General features: G+C 40.7%; 2 protein-coding genes across 3 annotated transcripts in view; both read right to left on the reverse strand.

Moving 5' to 3' along the window:
- Positions 1 to 5,658, reverse strand: part of vps35 (VPS35 retromer complex component) — a 25,021-nt gene extending 19,363 nt beyond the window's left edge. The window contains exons 1-6 of the mRNA XM_022252402.2: positions 5,554 to 5,658; positions 3,839 to 3,937; positions 2,658 to 2,754; positions 1,924 to 2,047; positions 1,199 to 1,381; positions 66 to 279 (exon numbers count right to left, since the gene is read on the reverse strand). Of these exons, the coding sequence (XP_022108094.1) occupies positions 66 to 279; positions 1,199 to 1,381; positions 1,924 to 2,047; positions 2,658 to 2,754; positions 3,839 to 3,937; positions 5,554 to 5,556 (720 nt within the window). The 5' untranslated portion in view covers positions 5,557 to 5,658. The remainder of the gene's footprint in view (positions 1 to 65; positions 280 to 1,198; positions 1,382 to 1,923; positions 2,048 to 2,657; positions 2,755 to 3,838; positions 3,938 to 5,553) is intronic.
- Positions 5,659 to 6,861: 1,203 nt separating this feature from the next.
- LOC110988674 (N-terminal EF-hand calcium-binding protein 1-like) lies at positions 6,862 to 26,501 on the reverse strand. Of its 2 annotated transcripts, XM_022252423.2 has the most exons (12): positions 26,305 to 26,501; positions 24,054 to 24,078; positions 22,654 to 22,788; positions 22,103 to 22,200; positions 21,730 to 21,866; positions 20,530 to 20,553; positions 18,542 to 18,660; positions 17,716 to 17,831; positions 16,806 to 16,915; positions 15,315 to 15,392; positions 14,177 to 14,268; positions 6,862 to 13,065 (listed from the first exon to the last, which is right to left on the reverse strand). In XM_022252423.2, the coding sequence occupies exons 1-12, from the start codon at positions 26,347 to 26,349 to the stop codon at positions 13,013 to 13,015; spliced, it is 1,032 nt and encodes a 343-aa protein (XP_022108115.1). In that variant the 5' UTR covers positions 26,350 to 26,501; the 3' UTR covers positions 6,862 to 13,012. The 2 variants fall into 2 exon arrangements, with proteins under 2 accessions (XP_022108115.1, XP_022108117.1); XM_022252425.2 differs by lacking the exon at positions 20,530 to 20,553 and having other exon boundaries at positions 26,305 to 26,500.
- Between the last annotated feature and the right edge of the window lie 768 nt (positions 26,502 to 27,269).

The raw sequence follows: 27,269 nt of genomic DNA on the forward strand, positions 1-27,269 counted from the left end.
TTCGAACCCCAAACCCACATATCTCAATCACTGCGACTGCATGCCCAACAGAGGGAAAGCCTCACCTTCTGGTACCTGGCGAGGTCCACGTTCTCCAGCTGGCTGATGCGGACCAGGTTGGTGCCCACCAGGATGCGCAGCTCCTTGCGCTCCTTCTCCCGCCGCTCCCGCTCCCGCGAGTGGCCCTGGTGCTGGATACGCACCCACAGCTTGTTCATCTCACCAAAGTTCAGCAGGATGAAGTCAGTGGAGTCCTCCACCGTGCCCGAGTTATTGTCGCTGATGGAGGGAGTCGACAGATTAGAAAAAAAAGGGATAAGGGAACGAGACTGAGAAAGTTTAAAGTTTTTCATCTACGTTAATTTTTTGTTAATGCCTCAAGGTCATTTTGACATCACTTCTACAAAAATCCAACACAATGTCCGCCTGCAAGCAGTAAATCCATATTTTCTAAGGCACCATTGCAAAATTGCTATCGGTTGACTATAGGACAGGGCCATCCGACCGATAAATAACAATAATAGTGACTTATGTTGAGTGAATAATGGAGGGTGTGTTGCTCCCATAAAACCACATAGCCTTGGGAGTAATGCCACTTCACTTGATAGCCAACCGATAATAAATGTATCGGTTGGACCGTTCTGTCCAACACCTACCTGACAAGAATTTGAAATGGTGCCTGAGATACATGTAGGTACATGTAGACCAACAATGTTAACTTGACATGAATTCCATGCCTGAGCTTACGCTAATGACTGCATGCCCAATAAACGACCTTAACAACAAAACCCTTTGTTTCACTGAAACCAAACATCGTGGTTGTCTTTCCAGGCATGTCAAGTTTCAACAAGATTGGTCTTGGGAAAGCCAAGATCTACAGGGAGAATAACCCCTCAACATTCAGCAGTGAAGTCTAGAGTTAAATACAGTTGTGCAAGCTCATTTTAAGGCTTAATAATAATCATAATGCTGAGCGCAATCAGCCAATTTGTGCAATCTCTCAATCTTTGCATGATCTTTTGATCTCACTGCATGATTTGTCGATAATTCCGCTATCAGCAAGTCATTTTTTCTAATTCACGGCTGTGGAAGATTGCTCTGAGAATGGGAAGAAGAGATTTTATACAGGATCAACTAAGTGCGCAATGCGATTTCAAGATTGTGCTGATTGACCGATACCATCATTAAATATGCTTACTCTTCTTCCTTCATGCAGTCTGGTAGGATGTTGCGTGTGCACTGGAGCAGGTAATTCCTCAAGAACAGCCCCCTGAGGGGGTGCTGGACCCCCCTACACATCTCCACTAGGTCCTTCATAATATCCTTGCGGGAATGCTGGCTGGTCTTGATGTACACGATGCCTACAGTGATCAGGAGATAGCTGCGAAGGAGAGGAGAAGAAGGAAAGGGATGACAAATTTGGGTTTTTTAATCAAAAGAGAAAGCAAGCACGTTTGCAAAAGTTCTTTATCAATGAAAACACTGGTAAGGTACATGTATCGCCACAGTATTGCCCAAGGGAGGTTGGTTTTTGCAGTGCCATGCAGGGAAAAGTTGACATCCGTAGGTCAAAAAAACCTTTATGCTTAACCATTCTGGGCGCATGCACAATTTTATTCTGTGTGCGAGTAACAATGAGTTTTTAAGAGGTCTCAAAGTGAATAAGCATGAGTAAACAATATTAAACAGAAGATCTCTCTGAAGCCAAACATTTGGCAGTGTACTGTTTTTTAATCAATGCTACTTTTAAACATCAGTTACGTGAGCTGTACATTCTGTGTAGTGTATTGCGATACAAATTCACATGAGTCACAAGTGTACAAAGTGTCTTTTTAACCTCTACTCGGCTAAAGGTCTCAATTTGCTGGCACAGGCTGCTCCCTTATATTCGAGTTTTCACTGATTACATGTACATGTACTTACAGTCTGGGTACTATATTTCCAGCATACTGCACCAATTCATATAGGTCTGATATGCGGTGTCCTTTTTGGTATTCATCCAGCAGATATTGCTCAAGGTATCTCAGCTCATCACAGACCTGCATGTCTGCAAAGAATTCTTGTTAAGGTTTAACAATCTTCAGACTAAGGTCTTGCCGGTTTCTTTTTTTCATTTCTTTTCTTTCAAAGAACTTCACCAGCAGTGGAATATTTCAACCTACAACATCTATGCCTGAATGCCTTTATTTTGACTTTGAAAAATTAGACAGTTACATGTATCTGATGCAAATGGTATTGGGGAGTTACGAGCCAGCTTTCTTTTAGGAGAATCTTACAAAACGGGAACTATCAACAAATTCAACCCTTTCCCCCCAAGCAATGTCCATTTTCATCAGGGCATCACACTGAGTAGCACATCACAACCAGAGCTCTGTTGGCACCAAAATGCAAACTAAAAAATAAAAAAAAAAACCTTAAGACTCATTTTGTGGGATCCAGTCATACATACGTACAGCACAGAGATTTCTTGCTCAGCACGGACAGGTTACCAACAAAAATATCACATGTCGTGCAATGCTACAGACTGGTCCCCACTGACTTCTGCTCAACACATTAACCTGCTCAGCACTATTTCCTGATCACTGGCCCTACAAAAGGGGTTTTTGGGTACAAAATCCGCATGTACGTGTATAAAGGGAAATTAAATACAAGGATACAGAGCTCATAATAGCTCTTGGGAGACAGCATGGAGGTGCGCAATTCTCCAAGCATGTTGGAGGCATGCTTGAGTCCATCCATCAACTTGCCTTTGTCCTGCAAGAAAGAGTGCAAACAGGGCTCATGTTCCAATCCAAATACTGACGTACCTGTCTGTAAAATTCGACATTTAATTGATTCTCATGGTTTGACAATACATGGCAAAGTATTGAATTGCTATAAAGCACTAGCCCTAACCCACCTCAGTCCAATTGTGAAGGATACCATGCATGAAGGTCATGGGTTAGACCTTGTGTTTGTTTTTGCTTAGTCATAAATAAATTCAGCCCGATGTTTCTTTTTGATCAACCACACTGCTCAAGAATGCCATTCGCATAGCCTCAACATAACGACAGGAATTGATGGTGGAAGTTGAAAGATAGAGATGGTAGGCGCACCTCCAAGTAACATTTTTAAGCAGTTTTAAGGGATTTCGGAGGGAGAATCCAATTTTTTCACCTCCTAAATTGGAGGATTTTGGAGAATTGAGGAGGGTCCCTATCAAAAAGGGCCAAGGGAGGTTAGGGTCCAGTATTTTATCAACTTCCTTCCTTTACTCCTAATGTCCAATATCCTCCAAACCACTGACTGGACCAACTAACTAGTTATTCCTTCTACAAACTGCACCTGTTGCTGAAGTGGGAGACAAGGTACACGAAGTTCAGGACAACCTACACATAGCTCTTGAAAAAAAGTTGAACAGAAGAAAGATTTGGCTGGAATGACTTCCATGACCTCATAATATCTTGTTTCCTTTAAAACCACGTTCTGTTAATTTTCAGCAGGTTTTTTTTTTGGGCGGGAGCTTGATTTTGGTTTTTAAACAGAAAATGAGATTTCTGTACCCTATTTGTGCAGTGTGCATATGTAGCCATCAAAAACTTTATTGAATAATTTGAACACAAAATCAACACTTTCCACAAAATTAACCAAGTGTTCAAAATGATGCCACTGTCACCTATGTGTACATTATACTTTAGAGTGTGGGAAAAATGGGGTCCTAAAATACACGACCACTCAGGTTTGGACACAGATGCATTCAAATATGTATAAAAAGGTTGTCAAATAATGCTCTTTCTTCCAACATTTTGACATTGCTGAACTGCACTTTGTTTCTGGTAATCCCCATGGCTGTACTCACCAGGCACCTCTTCATCTGGAAGGACTGCATCTTGACAACATGCTGGGCCTCATCCAGAAGTTTCTCCTGGTCATCCTGGGGAGACTGTCCTGTTTGAGGCTGGAGAAATTTTGAAAAGATCTCAATCAGCTATGTCTGCTCTTCAGTAGGACATTTCCTTCAAATGGAAACGTTCCCAATACCGAGCTCAAAAATCAAAGTTGCCATATTCTTCTTCTCGTGCTATTCAAACTGCTGAACGATTCAAACCGCATGCAAATGACAGGGAGAATATCAAGACATCACAACACACTGGCCAGGTGGACCATTCATAACAAGCATGCGGTGTCTGGACGAGCATGCCGATGACTGTTTCATGAGCATCGCAACACTCAGTGTTCAACTCGATGTAGCCACAGCTACCGAAGATACACTGCTTGAGAAACAGTCACGGTATTGGCGTGCACTCGCCTAAAGCTGAATGGTATGCTTAGCTGGCGCACTGTGGCATTGCCTCTCGATATATTAACATACAGTGTGAATCCCTACATGACAAAGATGGCAACTTCAACCTCGGCTGACAAGAGGGTTTCCGAGGGAAAATTTCTCTTTTCTTACTGAATGGAAGTAAGCACATTAGACAGTTTCAGGACTATTTTGGGAATGAAATCCAAATTTTAATTTCGGGTACAATCTGTGTGGGGTAAAACTTGCCAGATCATGCCCTGAAGTGGTAATTTTTAAAGGGCTTTAACGTTAAGAAGACAGATATGGTAAAGTCCAGGTTACAAGGACCAGCATGACTAGACAAGTTCAGATGTTAGAGCACAGGGCTCATGTTACTTCAGCTCAACACAAACAATTTAGGAGGATTGCACTGACCATGCCGACTGATTAACCATGTTAATTAACCACTTCCTGCCGAGGTTCCTGGTACTGGGCACCACAGGTTTGTACGCACAGAGGGGTGCCCGAAATCGGACAAATGAGCTGGGCCTTGTAACAAAAGACCATACTCAGAACAGAAGACTAAGCTGTAGGGAATTGCCATCATTTTTCAGCTGGCAATAGCGGAGGTAATTCGTCATTGTTTTATTGTTTAGAAACAGTACACCACTGTTTGCGGCATTCAGCGCCCATGGTTTACCAGCAGAGACAAAAGTGCTCCAGCGCTCCAGCAATGAGTGATACAGTACTGCCGCACATTAATCTGGCCGCATTTGAAAAGACACCACTGCTATTCAGCAACGCACTGGGCCAATTTCAGGAACAAAGGAAATTGCAAAACACTGCACAATCTGGGCTCTCTTTTCTGGGCAGCAGGCCTGGCTGCAATACACAGGCGTCAATGGAGGTTGCCTGTCAGATTAGAGTAGCCACCAGACATGCCAGACCATGCAGACTGTCATTCGTGTGGGGACGTCCAGTAAATGAAGTTACGACTTTTTGAAGAATTTTGAAAATGGAAAATCTTGAAAATCGTCTGGGACCTCGTCCCCCATATGCAAATTTCACCCGGCAGGAAGTGGTTATCAAGCATGACAGACACATTCCACGCCCCCCAAAACGTTGAAATGGACTGTCCGACTGTGCACGCACGTCACCTGCCACTGTATGCTCGGTTGAGTAAAAGCATCGATTGAATGGTACAAATGTACTATTATCACAATTGGACTGATAACAACAATAGCAGTTTGGTAAACTATTTCCTGTCTAAATTAGAGCAAAATCTATACCATCTTGGTCTTCTTCCTCGCGAACCGCGGTGTTGTATCGGTGCACCGATACTGTACCGTACTGTTTTATGTTAGTGGAGCTAATCGCTGGTACTACTTGAAGGAAATAACGCTAGCACTATTCAGAAATAAAATAGACGGGAACCAGTGACTCCTGAACTAGTCTCACACCCAGAACACTTGATGTTTTAAACGTAAGCAAATTGGAACGGGGTCACACTAAAACTGCTGTATTCGTCGCATTCCCTTTCGCCACAATGAAATGTTCATGCACCATGCAACTCAGCTTCGTAGAACCCGACGATTAAAAAGTATTGCGCGTTGTCACGTGCTGGAAATATGAATTATGCACGGTCAGCTCAGTCAGTCTGTCAGTGCCAGATACGTTGACGGAGCACTTTAAACAGAATAAAATTGCATCAGAAAGTAGACAGGTAAAACACTTTACCTTCATGTTGGGTTCTTATGGTGCCCTTAAATTTGAAAGGCATTTTCAAAGGGTTTAATTATGGTAAACGCATTGCTTCATGCTTGGCACTGATCTGCTAATGCTTGCACTTTGTGCAATGTGATTGGCTGAAAGTTTAACTCCAGCCTAACGTAGTCACAAAATGAATTAAAATTAGGTTAGCGCCTCGTGATGTTCTTTGTTAATTTTATTTTTAAATGACCCTATAAGAGACTAAATTGCACTGACCATGCTGACTGAAAGACATAAGATATCCCAATAATGGGTTTACTTTAACATGTTCAACTGTTACGCATAGCCTAGTAACACCACGTTATTTAAAACTAAGGCCCTGCACGTATCATATAGCCCGATTCCTAAAGTTATGTTATGATATAACTTAGCCTAGAGCCAAATGACAATCATGTATATGTACTCATGGGACAAAGTATCTCTTTTACGACAAAGAAGTGTAAATGTAACACACTTGTCACATAAGAGGAGCACTGTTAATACAAAGGGTTTTTTTTAAGATAACCATGGGATTTTTCTCTAGTTTGTGACCCTTTTGTGTCATCAGGAGCCATTTACCCTACCTTACAGATTTTGGACGTACAGAAATAGAGCTGTGTATTTGTTTCAAACATGGTCGAAATTTGAAGCATTCTTTAAGATGAGAACTTGAACTAAAAAATGAGGACAGGCCAGGAAAGAGGAAGCTGATTGAAATGAGGAACTACTTCATATTTCACTTTGTCTTGGTTGGTGTGGAGGTTGTCACTATCTTTGACTGATGCTTTGATCATGTTTCTGATGGTATGGGAATACTTCAGAAAACAGCAACTGGGACATTGTACAACTGCCATTCATGAATATTGGTTTTATTGGTCTTTTTCGCTTGTCAAGCTAAACAAACACACATTCTGATAAGATTATCGTTTCATTTTTGGCAAGCACACAAAACGACAGTGTAAAACTTTTACAATTTAGTATTTGTTACAAGTATAGCACAAAATGAGAGACTGTATTTCACATGATGAAATATCACCAACCTATCTTTTTCAATAAAGTACTCAAACTTAACCAGCAACATTGTGTCCCATTCCAATGAAAAAAGTGCAAACAAAAACTTACATTTGTGCAAAATGTCGCATGTTCCAACCCACAGAAATCAAGTGCTAAAGATACATTATGCACACGTTTACAGCGTTTCACTTACACATTTAAATGTACACTCTCCACAATTTCAGCATATGGACAAAAATGCTCTCATGGAAAGTTGCCTTCATTTTAGTGGGAAAACTTTACATTCACTTGCATCAAGTTGGCAAGGGTTTATAAAAGCATTTTGCAGCAAGTATTTCATGAAAAAAAACAGGAACTGAATATCAGAATGACTTTTGAGACAACACTGAGTCCAAATGCATTCAGAGTCAAGCGGTGTCCTAACATACCATGTGGCCATCAATGCTTTAGAAAGCACTATGTTATCAAATAGCACAGACAATTTTAGTTTTGATTTCAAAACTGTTTGTATGAAAAAAATCAGGGGAAGTTAGAAGTACACAGTTGCCTGGGGCCCCATCCTGAGACAAGTCTCATTTCCCCAAAGATTTTCACATTTCTTTCAGCAGAATGTGGTCGACAGAATTAAGAAATAAGATCATGTAAAACTGTCTTTGAAAATTGAATCACCAACATGGACTGCCATATAGGGATGTGCCTCACAGACTGAAATGCACCGTATGGAGCATCAACTCCCAGACTAGAGTTTTTGGGTTACCCTGCTGCTTTGGCTCTTGACTGTTGTGGGATTAGCACATCAAAACCAGCAAAGGACAAGGTAAGGGGAATTTTTTTTTAAAAACCATTTACATAGAAAGTAAAGCATACGAAACCTGAAAAAAAGCAGATTTATTCACGAATTATTTGTGAGTCTGGATAAAGATCATTAGTTTTGTATGAGAAATCAATGGAAGATGGAATTGTACATGTAAATATCCTCTGAGGAAATTGAATGAGATGTCACTGTTGATACCATTGTCACAGCCTTTGCTGCTCCCAGCAATGCTTTTCAGTCCACTAAAGGACTGTGGATTCCACATCCTTACAACCATCTTATTGCAGGATAACACTCTCCATCCTGCCTCATGTCTGATTAACAGAGACCCTGAAGAAAATGGGTCCCTGATATCCAGCTGATCAAGGCCCAAATTACAGAGTAACGACAATTTTATACAGGTGCTTCTTGATTACTGGTATGAATGCATGGTTTTTGATAACAATGTCAAACGTGAGTTTCAATGACTTGAAGCACCGGTGTGTCTCAAGCAATATGGTATTAAGCTAAATAGGAGCCATCATTTAGTCTTTCTTCCACGCTAGGTCTTCACTGAAAAGTCAATGCTGGAATCTGCTGAGGGAACGCATGTCAACCCAGGGATGAAAGAAATCAAGGAAAAAGGTGAGAGATCACTGGATGTGCAGATTTTGCCAAGATTCTGGCACACAGACTACACTCAAAGATTAGTGTTTACTTGAAGAATCTTTTACTGTTTGGTTTATTTTTCACTTCATTTTTCATTTTTTGTACTACTGGTAGGGAAAGAGAAGAACAAGGGCCTCAACAAATCATCCAGGAAGAGTAAAGTCATCTAATATGCTCAGGAAAGATCTGGTGGTTTTTAAGAATGAGGTTCACTTTGTTGTGTTCTGACCATCTTTTGTAAAGTGCCTCGGTGCTGTTGACGGACCTTTTTTGGTTAGTGCTGTTCAGCCAGCCATTCTCCAGCATGGCTGGTGACATCGGCCGTGAGGGCAGGTGGGGACCAGACACCCAGTCACCTCGATGAACCATCTGAAGGAAGGAATTCACCATCCATCCTGCCTGGTGTCTGGTCTGCCGAGGTGTCCTGCTGCCTAACAACACCTGCTAAAGGAGCAGCCCATGGATCACGGAGTAGGATATTGAACAGCCCAGCACCAACCACTGGCCTCTCGATGCCTCCATCATTTATTGGGAGTGCTGGTGTTGCATCCCACACCAAAGCCTGAGAAGGAAATCCTGGAGAGTCCAAGGATAATTTCCTCCCCCTCCAGAGGACGAATTCAACATATTGATCATCAATCCTCTTACCAAGATTCTCAAACTTGTCTGGCAAGCTATCCTCCAATCCTCCAGTCTGGATGGTGACATCAGCTGTGAGGGCAGGCAGTCACCTTGATGAGCTGTCTGATGGCAGGATTTCACCATCCATCCTGCCTGGTGTCTGGTCCGCCAAGGAGTCCTAATATACCACCTACGGGGGTTCCTAACGACACCTGCCCAAGGAGCAGCCCTTGGATCATGGAGCAGAAGGAGGATATCCAGCAGCCCAGCACCGGCCACCAACCTCTCGATGCCTTCACCATCTTGTCAGGAGTGCTGGTGCCGGTGTTCATCCTTTTCCGAGGGGGCATCCCACACCGCAGACTCGGGAGGAAACCCTGGAAAGTCTGCCAGGCTACAGTGACCACCAACACCACCAGCAGACGCTGCCCTGGGATTCCAGCCTCCTGCAAGCTGTCTTACCGAGCCACAGGGACTTCATCTGCCAAACTGTAGTGGCCATCCTACTGCCTGGCATTTCGCCTTCCCCACTAGTCTTGCTCTTAACCGACCCTGTGGGATTTGTGCATCATGAAGTTGAGCTTTTGCCTCGTAACAAGCACCGATTTGGATACAACACAAAGAAGTGGAACAACTTGTCATCTTCCAGACAGGCATGAGTTTTCCTGATGGTACAAACATTGAATATTCTATGGCCCTTAGGAAGGTGAGCTATGCTAAAACCTTGGCTTGCTATCATGTTGAGCTGTGCTTCATTTGTTTTCCATCTTCTTGTTTAATGATACATGTATGATTAATTACTCATCAACACTGAATGCAAAGATCAGGTAGTAAATAGAAACTACCCATAAATTATCACAAATATCACCTGAGAGGAAATGTAGACATGTCATTGCCAATGTCATTCTAGACAAATTTGCAGTTGACTCAGTGTCAAAGTACATGTGAGCCAGGATGTAATGTGGCAAGATGTGCTGAATTACAAGTGCTATCCCAAAAGATATTCTGAAAAAAAAAACAACAGCAAATCCAGTAGTTCCACAAAAAGAGCTGAAACCGCATTGCCATCAAAGAGGATGTTTTTGCGACGAAAGTATGCTGGAAAAGTATGCACTGAAATAGCATTATTACCTACAAGAATATCTTGCTGCGCTGTCATCCAGGAATATTTTGTAAGTTTTTGTACTCAAAGAATATGTGCACACCGAATTTCCCAGTGTGGCCAAGACAGACGTGCTGAAAAATCAGAAATCCACAGAAAAATTACCAAAAAAGAGATATGATCAGTTTCGTACCATTTTAGAACTTTGTCAAAGTTGGTAGTTAAAAACATACGGATTGCTGAGAATACTAGGAGACAATAGAAAACTGAATTCCATAACACTCTCTTCCAAATGGTTTTCAGAGGATCAGAATACCTTTAAAGATGAAAGCAAGGCCGTCTGCAGCAGGACAACTGGAAGTGAGTCAAGTAGAGGACAAATCCAGATTTTCAAATGAAACTTAATCTATGTAAATACAGGTGTGATAACAAAGCTACAGATGAGTGTAGTGTTGTCCAAAACACCGGATAATTAACCCTAACCCTCCTCAATCCTTCACCTGTTGGAGGATTGAGGAGTGTTAGGGTTAATTAAAACCTCAAATTAGCAAAATACAATTCTAACCACACTCGATCGACACCCTTGTCAACTTGACAAAAAGATGAAAGCAAATTTAGTGCAAGGTCACCCAAGAGCAAGAGTAACCACCAACAAAACATTGGAAAATCAATATCAACTTTTAAATTAATGAAAAGTTACAGGCAACATTAAGCTGTAATGTTGGGGTTTAATGATTTTTCATGGCACATCTGTTCCAAAGTTCCAATGGAAAAACATCTAATAGAATTTGGCAAAATAAAATATTTTTGCATGTATGTATGACATCATCAATGTTTATTACATTCGTTCTAACTGAAGTACTAAAGTTTCAAAATATTACAGATTTCTTCAAGTGTTGTCATTCTTTAATTGTTTACAATTAAAAGTAAACATCGGACTGAATCATCTCCGATGATTTACATGTAGCAGTCTTAAAACATTGCTAAAATATGGTGCATAAAGCATACAAATAAAACACACCACTTTTTTGCTAATTAAAGAGGAGAAGCAACTACTTCTAAAGACAAGCACATTTTTGAAAATATACCAGAAAACCCTCGTTGACCTCAGTAATGCCTAAAACAAGTTGGCAAGTGTTATGGAACCTGATGAAGTGATAATGCCCATTTTTTCAGTTCATGTACATGGAGCCTTTGACTTAAAGCTGTATTGTTTGTGCTTTTCCAAAAGATCAATTTTCTTTTTCCATCAAATTTTGAAGAAATTTTGATATCCTGTTAGGAATAAAGTTGCTCAGTCATTCATATACATGTAACTGCAGGCCTTCATGCAGAACAAAAGGTTCCCTTTCATGTTGCGCTTAAGCTTAAAACAGCTCAAAAAGTTCTGAATGAAATCTCTACAGACTGTAACCCATCCATGTATACGATGCCCATACACTGTACACGCGGTAAAAGCATGTGCACATGTGGTTCGGCCAACGTATGAGCAATTGCATAACGTATTAAGCGGAAAAGCGTGGGCTGCCCAGTTTGGAAATATACCCTTTGTCGTTTGCTTTTCATGAAAGCTCCACTTTGTCTTTGCTCACGGGCATTTTTGTGATTTCGTGGGAGCAGTGTCTGACTTCAGCAACATGAGTTGTACGTGATCCATAGAAAACAGTAACAGGAATTACGCACTGCACAGTTTGGAGCTCTCGGTCAGTCCTGACCATTTGGACAATAAGCCATTTGCAAGTTAAATTTGAATAAAATCTGGTGCACCGAATTACCTGATTGCACATAAACATGACGATTTGAATTCCCCAGACTAAAGACACTGTTGCTATACCTCTAATTCGGGGCAAGCTTTCGCACAGCGACCACCATCTCTGGAATGGAAAGGTTCCTTTGTGCCCTTCTTACCCATTGAAAACTGTATTGTTGCAAGGCATCGTTTATGTAAGTAAGCAAAAGCTTGCCCTGAATCATGAGGTATAGCAACAGTGGTTTTAGTAAGGAGAATTCAAGTTGCTAAGTTCACGTGAATTTAAAGGTCTCAGTGTACCAGATTTGGGTCAAAGTTAACTCACAAAAGGCTTATTGAGCAATAATGTCTGTTGACAATTTTTGTTTTGTTAATTGTCATACATGTTGCAGTGCAAATCACTGCTGGGATTTTTCATAATTTCTCCACTGTAACGAAGCATGTAGAGCTAATATAATGCTAAACTACACATGCATGTGGTTCATAGATTATCTTCAAGCAAAGTTGCTTTCTCAATTCTGATTGTTCAATCCATGGCAACAGACAGTGTGACATATAGCTGTGTCACACAGTCCATGTCAAACCCCGCGTAATGCACTATTTTTTTACCCTAAAAGTTAAATGCCCAACTGCCAACCTTACTGTCAGTACACGGCTGACACGTTTGTGCACATAGGCCCCTAAAACATTTTACTGCACGTCAAGTTTGCTTGAAGATAAATTTGTTATCACGCTAGCGCTCCTGGAACACAGAATAATGTAGCGCTTGTTCAGCCTCATGGTATAGTGGACACAGACGCACTACATTGTAGAGTACCGAAGTGAATACGTCACGCGCACAATTAGTGTGTAAAAGGCATTAGCGCGAGAACCAGCGCGTGAACCAACACACGCGCGTACTCCATTCGTTTGCACGACACTTTCTGGTTCACAGTGACATCACACTTTGGTACTCTTTTCTGTGTTCCACTCGCACTTGTGCGATAACTAATAAAAATAACTCTGATGACGCACATCTATGGCATGCATACACACGTGGCAGACGTGACATTAGGCTGTACCAGAGATGACACACGTGGGCGAGGAGTCTGAGATCCAAGATGCTGTAAGACAAAGCAAAATTAGTTTACTCTCAGAATTCGACATTTCCACTAAATGTTTGTGACTGTCAAGAAGTGTCCTTTTGCTGAAAGCCAGTGCCACAACATGTGCAGTATTAACAATGTGTTCGTCGCCTAATGTCATAAAGAATTCTGTGCTTATACAGTAATTACATCAACCCTCCTGTGCTTGGGGAGCTTTAAAACAGAAATGCTGTGATGACCTCTTATGATAACACATGTGTATGTATACACATGGTCAGTAGCACACCAAAGGGGAGGGGCTTAATTATATGAAACATGTTGGGCCAAGATGATCATGGCTGTTCCTTTGCAATATTACAGCAATCATAAACAGTTGTTAAAGTAGATCCGCCCATGCCATTCTGAAAAAAGTTTCCTGTTTTCTGTGTTGGAACCGGAAAGCACACCTCAAAGTTCTTTCATAGCCCAACAAGTTTTCCATTGCCCCCCAAAAGCCCAAAGCGATGCATTTCTCATATCAGTCCTGATAAATTGAGCAATGATGATCCTTGCAATGAACATGATGAATTAGTAAAAAATTAATCCATATTTGATTTCTTTGAAGCAACTCACTCCACCCAATATGATTGCGTAAGCTGAACTTTTAAATGGGTTACATGTACAACCTGAAAAGAATTCCCAGCTCATGCAAGAAACCCAACGATGTTGAGACATGGTGCACCACATACACATACTTGGGTTATTGCAATTTGAGTGAAATACAGACTGACTTTTTTTCACATGATAATCCAAAATGAAGTCTTTACATGTAATTCAGACTGTTAAAAATTCCACAATGACAAATAGCACTTTGACAGTCTAGAGTATAGTCTAGAGAAAAATGGCAAAACATGTTTCAGTTTGAAACTTTTGAAAGTCACTGAGTAGCATTATAAATGTCTGAAAATCTACAAATTAATAAATATTGTCAACCATGTGCGTTTTCAGCCGTTTCCCCATTTCTACCAATACATGTGTCTTTGACATGCGTCTGAGCCAATTTCCACCTGGTTTCAACATACATGTACCACATCAAATGTGTCCATTTCACCACGTGTAATTGATTCTGATTGACGTGGGATTTACTCACCTGGTATTGCCAAGTTGGACATCTCCTCAGGTTTCTCCAAATGATCCACATTGCTGTGGCGAAATGCTTTGGAAACATTGGATCCAAAATGGCTGCCATGACAAATAAAACACAAAATGGTCCGTAAACCTTGTCTATAAAACATAGTTAACCCTAAGGAATGGGAGGGATTAGCCTAACCTATACATTTTCTCAAATATGGCTGCAATGAGATGTTTACCATACAGAGCTTTCAGCGTGATTTCCCATTTGCAAGGTGTATTCATTACACTGACAGACACACATGCTACCTGTAAATGACAACAGCAACTAAAACCTTATGTGTGTAAGATTGATTTCAGACTTCACAAATGTACTGGTGTATGTTTCCTCATGCTTGGCAAGTTTTTAAAAAAGACTGGCTGTTGGACCACAGGAAGGGGTGGAAGCTTCCCTGCATTCCCAAACCCCAACCATCCTCGCCCATGAGAAAGTCACATATGCATGTCTAGATAACTGAATGGAAATGGCAAAATAATGTTATATACTTATGTTGCTCTTGAATAGAAGTTGGAAATGACACTTTAAGTGTTTTGTTATTTTAGTATCCATTGTTTGTATGAGTGATGAGGAGTGTTTTTCACCAGTATGAATCCAGAACGAATGATGTTTGGTATCAACTACAAATGCTACAGAAAATACAGAGAAAAACTGACTTTGTTTCACTTCAAATAAGGACGCAAAAATGGAAGTCTTCGTGCATAAAGGAACCTTCCCTAAATTTCCGCAGCAGAGAATGCATGTATCCTTTACATTTGTTAATACATGTACATGACTCCTTCGAATATACAAGTAGGTGTACTCAACTTCTAAGCAGGACTTAAAAATGCAATTTCCAGGGGTGTGAGTGGCCAGCAAAAATCAAAACAGCTACAGTAGCAAAAAGCTGAAATGTAAAAAGATCCAATACTTTTGTACAGATCAGTTGTCCCAGTGTGTCGGCGGAAATTCTGGGTCAACATCTAACCAAAAAAAGCTGAAATCAACTAAAATGATGAATTCTCACACCCCTGAATTTGGTGAAACTGGCAATCATGGGTCCGTGTCATTCTTTTTAGAAACTCATGCTACCAGAAGTGCTTTTGAGAGCACAACTTACTTCTTCCAAGACTCCTCCGAGTCCCACATTTCATACAGGACAAAATTGCTCGTCCCAGAATAGGATCTCACACTCAGGCTGAAAAAAAAAGAACTGCGTGTGAGTACATCTACCATTTGCAAGCTATATGTACAAGTGATCAAAGTTGGATCTGTTTTACAGATAGCCAACTATGCAAAGTGTGCAGAGAATCAAATTTTTTACTCTGTAGATTGAATGGATAAGAAGTTAAAGAGGTACGGAAATGAAAAGCCCTCTTTCCCCAATCATAACCTTTAAAAAAGAGGTGGCAAGACCGTCTTCCAAAATTAACATGAAAAAATGGACCAATTTTCCCATTTATGATCCAAAAAATGTCCAAAAAGTAGGCTTCCGCAAGTCCCTTTTTTGCAAATTTGAGAAACACTCATTAAGTATTAATGATATGCCGGTGACCCCCAAACTTCACAAGGTGATATGGGTATAAACACTGTGCATCTTCACATGGAGGTCTCATGGTGGAGGCATGCTCAAAATGCAATGGTCTTGCGCGGTTCTTGTCCACTATGTTGATTGTTCCATACAGGTACAGTACATCAAGTTTAAGTCCATGATTTGTAGTGTTTTTGTCACAAAATAAAACATAACCCAGTCTTGTGCAGTTCAGACAGGAGACTTGTACGTACACTAAGACTTGGTCTCGAGGTTTCCATGCAAAAATTAGTAGAATGATGATGTGTTAAGGGCACCAAGTCAAAAGCTATTCAATTGATTGGCAACAGCACAAGTGAGACTTGAGGAAAAACTGAAAAATCCAGAAAAAAAAGGCTTTCTTAAGTATGTTAAGTACGTCTCTCCATCATCCAATACAACAACTGGTCGCACCATGTGTACCTGCACTGTCACTGCATGTTGATTTTTTTCAATTCAATTCCGATAATATTTGCCTGTTTCCTCCTGACTTTAAACCTCAAAAACTTCCATAGAATTTTCAAGCCTTCGTTGAGTGAAAGGTTGATGACTTTTAGAGCCTTGTTGATTAATCAAAGCAACAACTGATGGACTGTATGTGGCCAAAACAAAATGGCACCTGAGAAGTTTTCTGTAAACACCGACAATGGTGCATAGTACACGTACAAAGCCAGAAGTTGTGCCGAATCCTTACTGTTTATACCTCCAAAGCTCAGCAATATTCCATTGCATTCACAACACAGGTTTTGTGTGGTCCTGAGAAGAACCAGTCATTTCAACTTGATATTTCGTGCAGTGTGATCTCCTTATGACCAACAGAGCATGCTGTTCAAAAGGTCAAGTTGAGACAAATGGGTCTTCTCAAAACCACACAACTCAAAACAGATATTAACTTCCAGGGTATTACAAACTTACCGCAAACTCTCCATACGTTATAACACCAGTATCTTCACCTTATGCAAACAACATGAAGATCGACCAAAGAAAACTAATTTTCAGCCTTGTCTGAGTTTGTGGAACAGTGCACAACACCAATCTTACTTGAGGCATCCGTCGTTTTTGGCAGCTGCCTCCACGTAGGTCCTCAGAGTGGATCGGAAGGGCTTGTCCTCAGACTCCAGCACGCACAGCTTCCTGGCCACCAACATTAGCTGACAAAGCAAAACCAAGCATGCACCTCCATGAATGTTATTAGAATAATATTAACCCTAACAGCCAACAGGTCTTTTCTGGGTACCCTACCGAACCCAGCAGAATCCAACAACAGAAATGGTGTGAAGCCTGCTGAACCTGACGGAATCCAACAGCTTGAGCAAAATGCCTCCTTGTTCACTACTCACAAAAATCCCCTCAGAAAGTGACCACACATTGGGTTTAGCACAGTTAGGGTTAAAAGTGGCCACATCTTACTTTCTACAGTACTGCAATCACTCCTAGTCAGTGATTCAAAAGGAGACATTTCTCTAGAATTGAAAAATAGGGTGTTTCCACAGTGCCAACGTTTTACTTTCGTGTACCTTTGCAATCCCAAAAAGGTGTTCAAAACAACCTATGGAAGGTCCAAAAGATGCTCAGATTAAACCCTGCAGCTAGACTTTTGGCCCCCATACATGTATATGTACGACAAGCAACCCACTGCACCAGTATCTTTCCCAAATGCAATGTCCTCCACATCAAAGAAAAATTTTATGTGAAGAGTAGTGTGTAGTAAACTTGAACTGAGAATTTTTTTCCCTTCCAATACCTCCAAACCTTTTGTGAGTATTCAATGAAGTGGAGGGGGGAATTCCATTCAAATACACCCCCCTGCCTCATTTTTTTTCACTGCCTGCAGTTCTGCCAATGTAGTGCTTAGGGTTAAGTTTGGATTTTTTTTTGGCCCTGCCTGACTTGTATTTTAGTGCTGAGGACTCAATCAGACAACAAACAGTGATTTCTGTTTTCTACTAACCATGTTGCTGTCATCTTTGACAATCTCTTCATCCACAGGGTCAAGGGTCACTCTGTTCTCAAGCTTGTCCAGCATCTCCTGAAGGCGGTTCACCTGGGTGAAGAAAGCATTCATGCCTGGCAACGACAGCACAAAATAATTCCAGATTAGCTCAGGAAAACATACACGTACAAGACATAGACCAAACTAAGTTTCATTCTCTCATTTCATCAAAATTCGACAAAATCATCCAAAATGTCCATCTGCCAGTTTTTGTTGAAGTGGTCTTGCTATCGGAAATACATGTGCCGGTAACAGGGCTGCAGTGGTGATTATCATTCAACAAAGTCTGGCTGCGTTCTTAACTAACTCACAACAGCAAAACTTGTATTGGCACTGCACAGAAACAGGTGAGTGGCTGCAGAAATGTGCACATACCCGAAACTGGCTATGACCTGTATTTCAAATTTACTAGCTGGAATCCTCAATAATCTCACCGATAAGCGCTACCAAAAAATAACATCGGTACAAAAATTAAGGATGGAAATCTATGCTTATTTCTTAAAATGTTAGCTTAAGCAAAACTTTCACTGGGTGGTGCGTGTATATTGAAAACATTCCCCATACAAACTCACCCAGCCTGGTTAGCAATACATGCATGTGCTAGTCATTAAAAATGATTTATGTAGACATTCCTGACATGTTCAAGGCGCCTCTGTACTAATTAAGCAACTTGACAAATTTTGGTTGCATCTGCCATTCATTTAAATCCCAAGAACACTTGTTCATAAAGCAAGCAGGTACATGTACAAATATCACATCCATATGTGAATGCATCTGTTCTTACTTGCACTGTCAAAAGGAATGCTTGTCTGGGTTGACAGCTGTCGTTTGGCACGCCGAGCTAGCCAGCCAGCCTTGGTGCTGACAGGGGGTTCGTCAAAGTGAACCTGAGTCTGCCCAGACCTGAAGCAGTGTTGTGAATAAAGAAACAATTCCATATGAACATGTTATTCAAACATTTTATGTGGGCGTACGTTTAAAAATTTCTCAATGTCTCTATGCAGTATGCAAATATACAACAAAGCACCATGATACAAACTTTCTGCACCCCAGCAGTAGCAGCAAACTTCAAGACGCAAGACACACTACACAAGATGTTTATTTTTTAACGATATATTGAATAATATGTTATGGGCCTTGAGCTGGATCAATAGAAGGCACAATTTCCTTAGCAACGGAGTCTCTTTTGGTTTGAACTGAACTTCACTGGTCCACAAATGACTACGAAATGCATACTGCACATGTATTACGGTTCCATCGCTACCAACCAAATGAACACGCCCAACCAATATGGCTCCTTTCAACTGACGAGGGGGTGCTTCTGCTCAAGGCGGATTACGTGTTTGCGCAAAATGAAAGCAGCTTTAGCATGACAGTCACGACAATACCATCATAGAATATTATATTGTGAACAATATAGTCCGCACAATTTGTTTCTATTTTCATACAATCTGATTTGTCACATTATACATGTAGGTTAAAAGTATGAATGAAGGAAGACTGGATGACCATGCAGCACTGCACATACATGTACATGTATTGGTGAGAGACAGTGGGGGATCTTGGGGGATTCTTCCGAACCCCCATCCAGTCCTTATTAAAATGTTATGGCACACACCAAAAAAAAAAGTTCAAAACTTTATTTCAAAACTGCCTTAGAAGGCAAAAGAGATTTCAAAGTGTGTCAGGGGAGGGGGTGCCCCAGACCAGCTTCAGAGGAGCAGAACTTCATAACACCTCCCTTCCCCATTTGTTGAATGCTACATGTACATGTGCACATAATGTAAATGTACCACCCCTGATGAGCAACACTACATCTTGTAACTGTGCCAAGTCAAGTGCAGCTTCTCAAATCCAACACAATCCAACAGCAGGAAAATAGGTCGGTGCTGTCAGCAGCATCTGACAAAACCTACTTGCTCTTGGCCCTTGTTGAATTTGTCAATGAAGGGGTTTCATTCAAGATCTTTGCCTTTGTTGAAGCTGAAGTAAAAAATTATGAATAGCACCAGCACTTCACACAAGCAAGACTGTGACCTTCAGTCGAGGGAATGAACTTTCTGCATGGTTAACATAATGTGGCCAACTACACTGCAGTGACATGCACAAAACTCATGACCAAACGAAATGACAACTTTTGTAGCTTTACGTAATAGTTACCGAAGTTTTACACTTGAAGGAAATAACATGAAATGGTCAGAACAAGGAATAGTAAGTTGAATCACTGAGAATAGCAGAAATGAGTAGCCTTTGAGAAGAATGACAGTGAATTGGAGAACAGAATTGGGTATCGTCTTCACCAGTGCCTGATCCCTGCGAAAGTTATTAACATGTCTATTTATATTGAGAAATCAAATGGTAAATAATGCTTGCATTACATGAGAACATCCCTAATCTCTAATGAAATCTCATCATCCTGAAGGCCATCTCCCATGAATTCCAATAATGAAAACAATTTCGGTTTTTCAATACATGTAGTTTATGATATCGGTATTTAGCCTAGACTTTCATTCCATACTAAATAAACCTCAAATTTCGGAGCCATTCCAAACCCAAAGTGTACAAGTCTTATCCACCATGCAAATAGCTGAAGAGAATAGCAAGCTGAAAAACAGAGAGCCACGTGCGAATGTGATGTTTTTTGCAAATCTGGAAATCAATTTCTTTGAAAGTAAAATGTACGAATCATCTCAGCCTATGTAATCAACTGGGCTTCGCTGTAAAAAACTGGTGTGAGATGAAGATATTTGAAGTTTTTGCAATTGGTGTTACCTTGTGTTACCTTCGTCATCATCACTGTATCAGCTCAAAGGAATGAGAGATGTACAAAATATAGAAGACAGACAGGAGGAAGGGAAATCCAGACAAAAAGACGGGAAACAAATGCATTAATATCTGCTTTAAAGTAGGTATTAGAATTACTGAACACTTGTTGCAAACAGCACAAGTAAATTACACAAGCAGGATGACTGCATCCTTGAATTTCCAGTATTTGAAACTCGCATGACGGGTAGGTTCATAACAGTGAACGTAAAAGTGAAAAGGGAAATTTGACGGCACAAATCATTTGCAGCCCAACTCAGTACAGTCAACTCTGCATGCAATCAACTCTGAAAAATCACGGTCATGCTGCTGTCACAAGCTGGTGTCCAAATTTACTTTTGTGCCAAATACATGCGTGAGCCAGCCTTGAGACTAACAGTTGGGACTACCCTCAACTCACTGTTGCATGACGGGGCAATCGTCAACTCGTCTTTTATGAACTGAACTACATTTAATACTGAGAGCTACATGTACTGTATTTGCCAGGGAATCAAGCCAACCTTTAATTTAATTTATTAAAATTTATACTATTCAATCAGGTCATAAGCTTCAAACAGAACCAAGGCTGTGTGCAATTAGTTCTTTGCAAGCTGCCACTATAGGCATGCGGAGCCTCGAACTGGCAGATTGTACAATCACGTCAGAATCACCCTGTCCAATCGCAATCTAATGAGCATGCGCAAAATTCCATTTTAAGCAACACACATGTACACAGGAATCACTGAACCAGCTATATTTATTGTGTTAAGCTGCCAGATCAAGATGCAAAGCATGCACAGAGCAAATGGACAGTGATCAAAATACTAAGTATTAACAAAAAATATACAGTAGAACGCCGCTATAATGCCGCAAAAAATCACGAAAACAGCGAATCATAGTATCACAAGAGGGTGCACTTCAGTTAGACAAGAAAGGGTGCTATTCAACAAGGCAACAAAACGTTTGGCAATTAATTTCGCTACGGCCACTGTACCGAACATTTAGCATGGACCCCGTCATGTTCGTTATAGCGGCGTTCCAATGTACACCTCAAAGGGGCAATAAATACATGTAAGACCCCTAAAGTTAACCAGCAAAGGCTCATGTATTTTGTATAATTTTGACCTGTGGAAGGTGCCTGTTTCTTCAATACATGCATGTAGCCTTCACCTGTTCTTCACTGCTTCCTCTTCCAAGTGGTCCGATGCTGCACCAATGGTCCCTAGCAGTGCTGCCAACTGGGTCTGGACTTCCTTTAAGAGGAAGCGAACGCAAAACTGGTCCTGGAAGTTCTTCTCCGGATACTCCTGATGAGTAACGCAGAGTGGGAATGCATGGCCAGACTTTTGTTAATAGATGCCAGCATTATGAAATATTTTGTCACAGTAGTTATCTTTCATAAACACTGAATAAATGAACAAAATATTCTTAGTTTTGTATATGGGAAACCAACAGAACACACTGGTCTAACGAGTATTGTCAAGATTTTTTTTTTCACCCAACTAACGATGAGAACAACCAGTTTAAAGAGCCACAAACTCACCGTGGCAGTTGTTTGCAGAGCTGTGGACACGGAGCTATTGATGTCCTCCAGTGCGGCAAATATCTCCCTGTAAGGTCCAAGATGCTTTGAGAAGTATGCTGTTTGACAATACGGAAAAAAGGGGAATATTGTGGCAGTAAATAAAAACTGTTTTAGCCTCAAATGAATTCCAGGTAATTCTGGTGGCATAACAAATTCTTTTGGACTGCATATTGTGTTCTTCAAAAGTACAGTTGCGTTAAAAAAGTTCTGATTTTTCTGATGAGGCAAATCAAGATCGGAAATACCACTGTTTACTAATCCATCAAATTTGGACAATACTTGTAACAAACAGCACACATGTACACATACATGTACTCTTAACTTTTGCTCAAAATAGACTTATGATGTACAAGTACTTTTTAACAGGAAGAATTTTTGAGTGTGCGGAGCCAAAAGATCTGGATCACAAATCCCCAAGACACATTTCACAAACACCTTGGTGTGAAGGTAAGAATAAAAAGTGTTAATACAGTGTTTCTTATGACATCAACTGTTGCCAATCAACTTACTGCAGAGTTCTCCAGTGTCAATGTTTGTGGTGTTATGGGTATCAATCTCATGAAACAGCGTGTCCAGTTCACTGGAGGTCAGTACGCCATCAGTGAAGAAAGATCGAAACTCATCCCATGACAGACAGTTGTCGTCTGGAGAAAAGGGAGTCAGACAAGTCAGTACCGATACATGTACATGAAGTATTGTCCTCTCCATGCACCTTCGCTGATGTCATCTCAATGCATTTTTTTAGCATCTCAAGACCCCAAAAGACCAACACCAGACCTCCAGGCTGAACACATCTCACTAAATAAACTGCAACAAAAGCATTCCCTTGTCAACATTGAATGTGCCTGTGACTGCCATTACGTCTGACATTGTATCTGGTCTGTCTTTACTACTTCACATGAAATCTCTTGTGAGGTTCTTCATCTGTTTTCTTCCAGTCATGTCAAATCTATTTTTTGTTCTTTATAACAGGGCATACCATTCTTGAGAAGTGCTGCTCTTTTGAAAACAACTTTCCCACTGTCAAGGATGAAAAGTGCCAATGGAAGGGCATGCATGCGCACACAAGAGGGTGAAAAAGAAAGGATCTTAACCGCAAAAATGAAAAACAATGTTTAAATCCTTCATCCCAATCCTTGGATTGGGTTGGATTGAAACGGACAGAAGCAGATTGAAACATGAAACAGCCATGTACCATGCATGTAAATTAGCAAAAATAATCCGGTACCAGCTCATCATGGTCAAATATCCACAATTACAAAACGATTTCAACCATGCCTTTTTAGAGACTAACCACGGAGCTATGTGTAAAAACTACATGTAGAGCACTGACTCATGTACAAAATGATGTCTGCTGGGCGCATCCATGTTTGTGCAGAAGCCTAGGGCAAACTTGAAACTTTATGTCACTTCTGTGCGGCTATTTGCACTTGTATATCTGCATCTGTATTCTAAAACGACGCGTCAACAAAGCCGATACGCAAAAAATCTACATGTTCATGTAAACACACATTCAGTAAATGAGGTTTCATTTTGCAATGCATAAGCAATGTAAATGCATGTGCAAATGCGCTGCAGATAATTCTGCCATGACTTTTTTAATCAGATTTCATTGGTGGCCGATGAAAGTAGCATGCAGAGTACAGGATTCAATACTCATTTTGTCCGATTTCAAACATTCTGCAGGCACATGCATGGATTCAAAATGTCTGCGCCCAGGGCAGAATCAAATTTTCTCTGCGCGGAGGATGAGAAGTTAGCATTCTATAGTAATGCTCTATGCGGTTAACACTGAATGATCAGAACAAATAAAATCACTGTTGACTGGTTTACTGTTTCTCTGTTCTGGAGATTTAGTCCATACAGTGTCCCCCCCCCACCAAGAAAAAGGACACAAAGAAAACTTTACCATTTTTGTCTGCCCGTCGAAACACCTGCAAGAGATTAAAACATGTACATGTAAGACGTGGATAATATTAACACCCCAATACAGTATTGCTCCATGTAAGGACTTTCCTTGGCAAATGTTCCTTTTTGCAGTCCATTTTTTTCTGGTGTAGGCCTCCCTGTACATGTATTTGTCTCCGGTTAGTTTTGTTCTTGAATTTTCATGTTTCACTTTCTAGTTTTGAAATTCTCCGTATTTGTGTCTTGTTTTCCATGGCAGATTCTGTGTTTAGTGCAAAATTGCACTGTTGTTATTGGAGAGTCTCTAGATTTCAGCTTTTTTAAAAATTTAGCTTTTTAGGCAAACTTGCAGGCATGCGTATGGTACAATATGAAGTTTTGTTTATATTTGTGTTGATTTACATGTACCGATTTCCATCCCCCGTACCCCACCTTTTGTAGTTAGTGTTGGGGCCTTATTAAGATTTGCTTTGTTCATTTTTATTCTTGTGAATTGTAATTTTTAGTAATACATTTCAAACCGCATGTGTTTAGTTTCGAGTGCTAGCACATTACATCTGCAGGGTAAACGGTCTTAAGAGCTCAGTGAACCTTATCGCAATGTGCAGTCAGTACATGTATTTCAATCTTGTGCACAACTAGTGAGTACATGTACATCAGTCATCAATCTTTGTCATATTTTTTGTGGCATACTCAACAATTACATGTAATTCTGGCCCAGCCAGATACTGGCCTATTAAAGGATAATTCATAAATACTTCAGACAGTCTCCCTATTCAACAATGGCAACTTGGCCCTGTATTAACATTTGACGATGCCCACTGAGAAGTGATAATGCCAGCTGCATAAATCATGTACTGACACCTAGATGCGAGACAGTTTAATCGATTCTGATTGGTCAAGAGTCTGTGTGCACTCGGCTCACCACACGTGCGCCAAGTCGGTATACGGAGATTCTTTTGGACAGGCTATGTTTTTCCATCTACCTCCATGATGTAACATCAGTGGGATATAATCGTACATGTACATGGTGGACTCATTCTTTTACTTACTTATTAGATGTCTGAAACAATAGTTGAAAATGTCTGCTTTTTTGAGTTCTAATCCCCGAAAGTTATAACCATCCCAATAGACCTGAACTGTCATTCAAAATTTATGTTAGAAATTCCAAATGTCCCTTGCAAATTTTTTTTCAGTTGTATAAGAACAGCAAAAAAATTGAGACATTAATGCCAACATAATTATTCACTGTATATAATAAATTGTCAAGCCGACTGAGTCACTCCATGGAGGACATGGAGGAAGGACCTTCCTCCATGGTGAGATCGGGAACGGAGCGGACATCAGACCCCACAGTTCTTGGGGTAGCCTAGCCCCACTAGAACTAAGTAGTAGTGTGGCACGGACTCTCGCTACCGCTCCATCCTTAGCCACACATCCGTAGACAAAATTTGCGTGTCGGCGTAGTGAAAAAGTTCGATTCACCCTCTAATAATAATTAATACTAGTACCAGGCCTGAATGTAGGTGCAACACTAGTGGGGCCGGGGCTAGGGGTAGCCATGGGGTAGCCCGACTAGTGTGGCACGGACTCTCACTCCCGGTCCATCCTTAGCCACACATCCGTATACGCAATTTCGAGTCACATTTTGGCGCACCCACTTATCATCGTGGGCACAATTTCTTTTGCACACGAACATGATTCTTGACCTGTCCGCTTTCTAAAAACCATGCTTTCACTCACGTTATTCAGATATTTTCCAGTCTTTTTGCCTTTATCCATTCAATCCAACGGGCTCACTCTCACAGTCGCCATCTTTAAAATGAGGTCGTTGAACATTACGTCACTTGACCCCTCATCGTCTCGACGGCTGTTTCATGTCAAGACATATGTAATACACGGACTAAGCGATAAGATACTACATGTACCAATGGGCTCTTCCAAAACTTTGGCACCAGTTTAGATGTTTACTGATGTGGATAATGGCAAAAAGACTGGAAAATACATGTACCTGAATAACGTGAATGAAATCATTCAATAAATGGTTTTTAGAAAGCAGAAAGGTCAAGAATCATGTTCGTGTGTAAAAGAAATTGCGCCCACGATGATAAATGGGTGCGCAGAAATGTTCAATACGCCGACACGAAATTGCGTGTACGGATGTGTGGCTAAGGATGGACCGGGAGTGAGAGTCCGTGCCACACAAGTGGGGCCAGCCACGGGGTAGCATAGCTTATAAAGTTTCCACTTACATCCAAAAATATTGACATTCCCTTTTCCTTCTCAATCGATGCCATATCTTCCTATCAAGATCAAAATACACGCTTGATAAGAACAAACGCTTATTAAACTTTTATCGATTCTGAGCAAAAGCTAACTTGCGCAAAGCGCACAGTCGAGTAGTACCACCAGTGCACCCTTCCTTGCTTGGCTAGCAGTCTTACCTTTGCCGAACTCTTGAGGGCGCTGTCTTAAGTCAAGAGGCAACTGGCAGTATTATTTTCTACTCAATGGACCAAAGCCAAAGTTAAAGGGCATTAATTTAATTAAAAGGTAATAGAAATAGAAAACATTTAGTTCACGTGAAGTATTTTAAAATAACAATAAATACGTGACCTTTTTAAAAAATCATAAATTTAATGTCTCGGTTTCGATGCAGATATGCACAGACGGCGCTAATGTGAAATCCCTCTTCTTGGAGATCGTTCCTTTAAAAGTATGAAGTAGTTACAAAAGCAATTATAGCACATTCAAGACAGTCAATGTTTTTAGTCTTAAAAATAACTGATGATAAAAATCTGCATGTCAAGGTTTGTCACTAGCTATCTTGACTAATTTGATAACTCATCTTAAGACTCGACACCCAAACTGAAAGTCAAGGTCACACAGCGAACTAGGTTGAGGTTATTTATCCAACGTTCTTGTTTCTCATTTAACTTTTTGGGAAAGAGTGCACATGCTCCAAAGTTGAAGTATATATGCTGCCGAAAGGAAAACGCATAGGCTCATGTTTCAACGAGCTTACAATACTGAATCCAACTTCGCCTCAGGAAATAATTCATGCGGCAATTTTATAAAAAAACAAACACATCAGATGAGTTACAACGGCGAAATCCTTTTTTCCTGCTGATCAACTGTATATTGCAAGTGGAAGTTCTCCTTCAATGATCACCTTGTCTGAGTTTTCGTTGTGGGCGACAAATTTGAGTTCTTTATG

This window comes from Acanthaster planci, linkage group LG06 (genome assembly GCF_054643075.1).
Source record: "Acanthaster planci isolate LZ-2023a linkage group LG06, COTS_SCS, whole genome shotgun sequence".
NCBI classification, from domain to species: domain Eukaryota; kingdom Metazoa; phylum Echinodermata; class Asteroidea; order Valvatida; family Acanthasteridae; genus Acanthaster; species Acanthaster planci.

Coding starts and splice junctions, on each gene's coding strand:
- LOC110988674 (XM_022252423.2), bottom strand. CDS start 26,349: ATGGCATCGATTGAGAAGGAAAAGGGAATGTCAATATTTTTGGAT. Junction 21,867..22,102: donor CTCTGCAAACAACTGCCACG/GTGAGTTTGTGG, acceptor GTTACTCATCAG/GAGTATCCGGAGAAGAACTT. Junction 18,661..20,529: donor GATGACGAAGGTAACACAAG/GTAACACCAATT, acceptor ACACTGCTTCAG/GTCTGGGCAGACTCAGGTTC.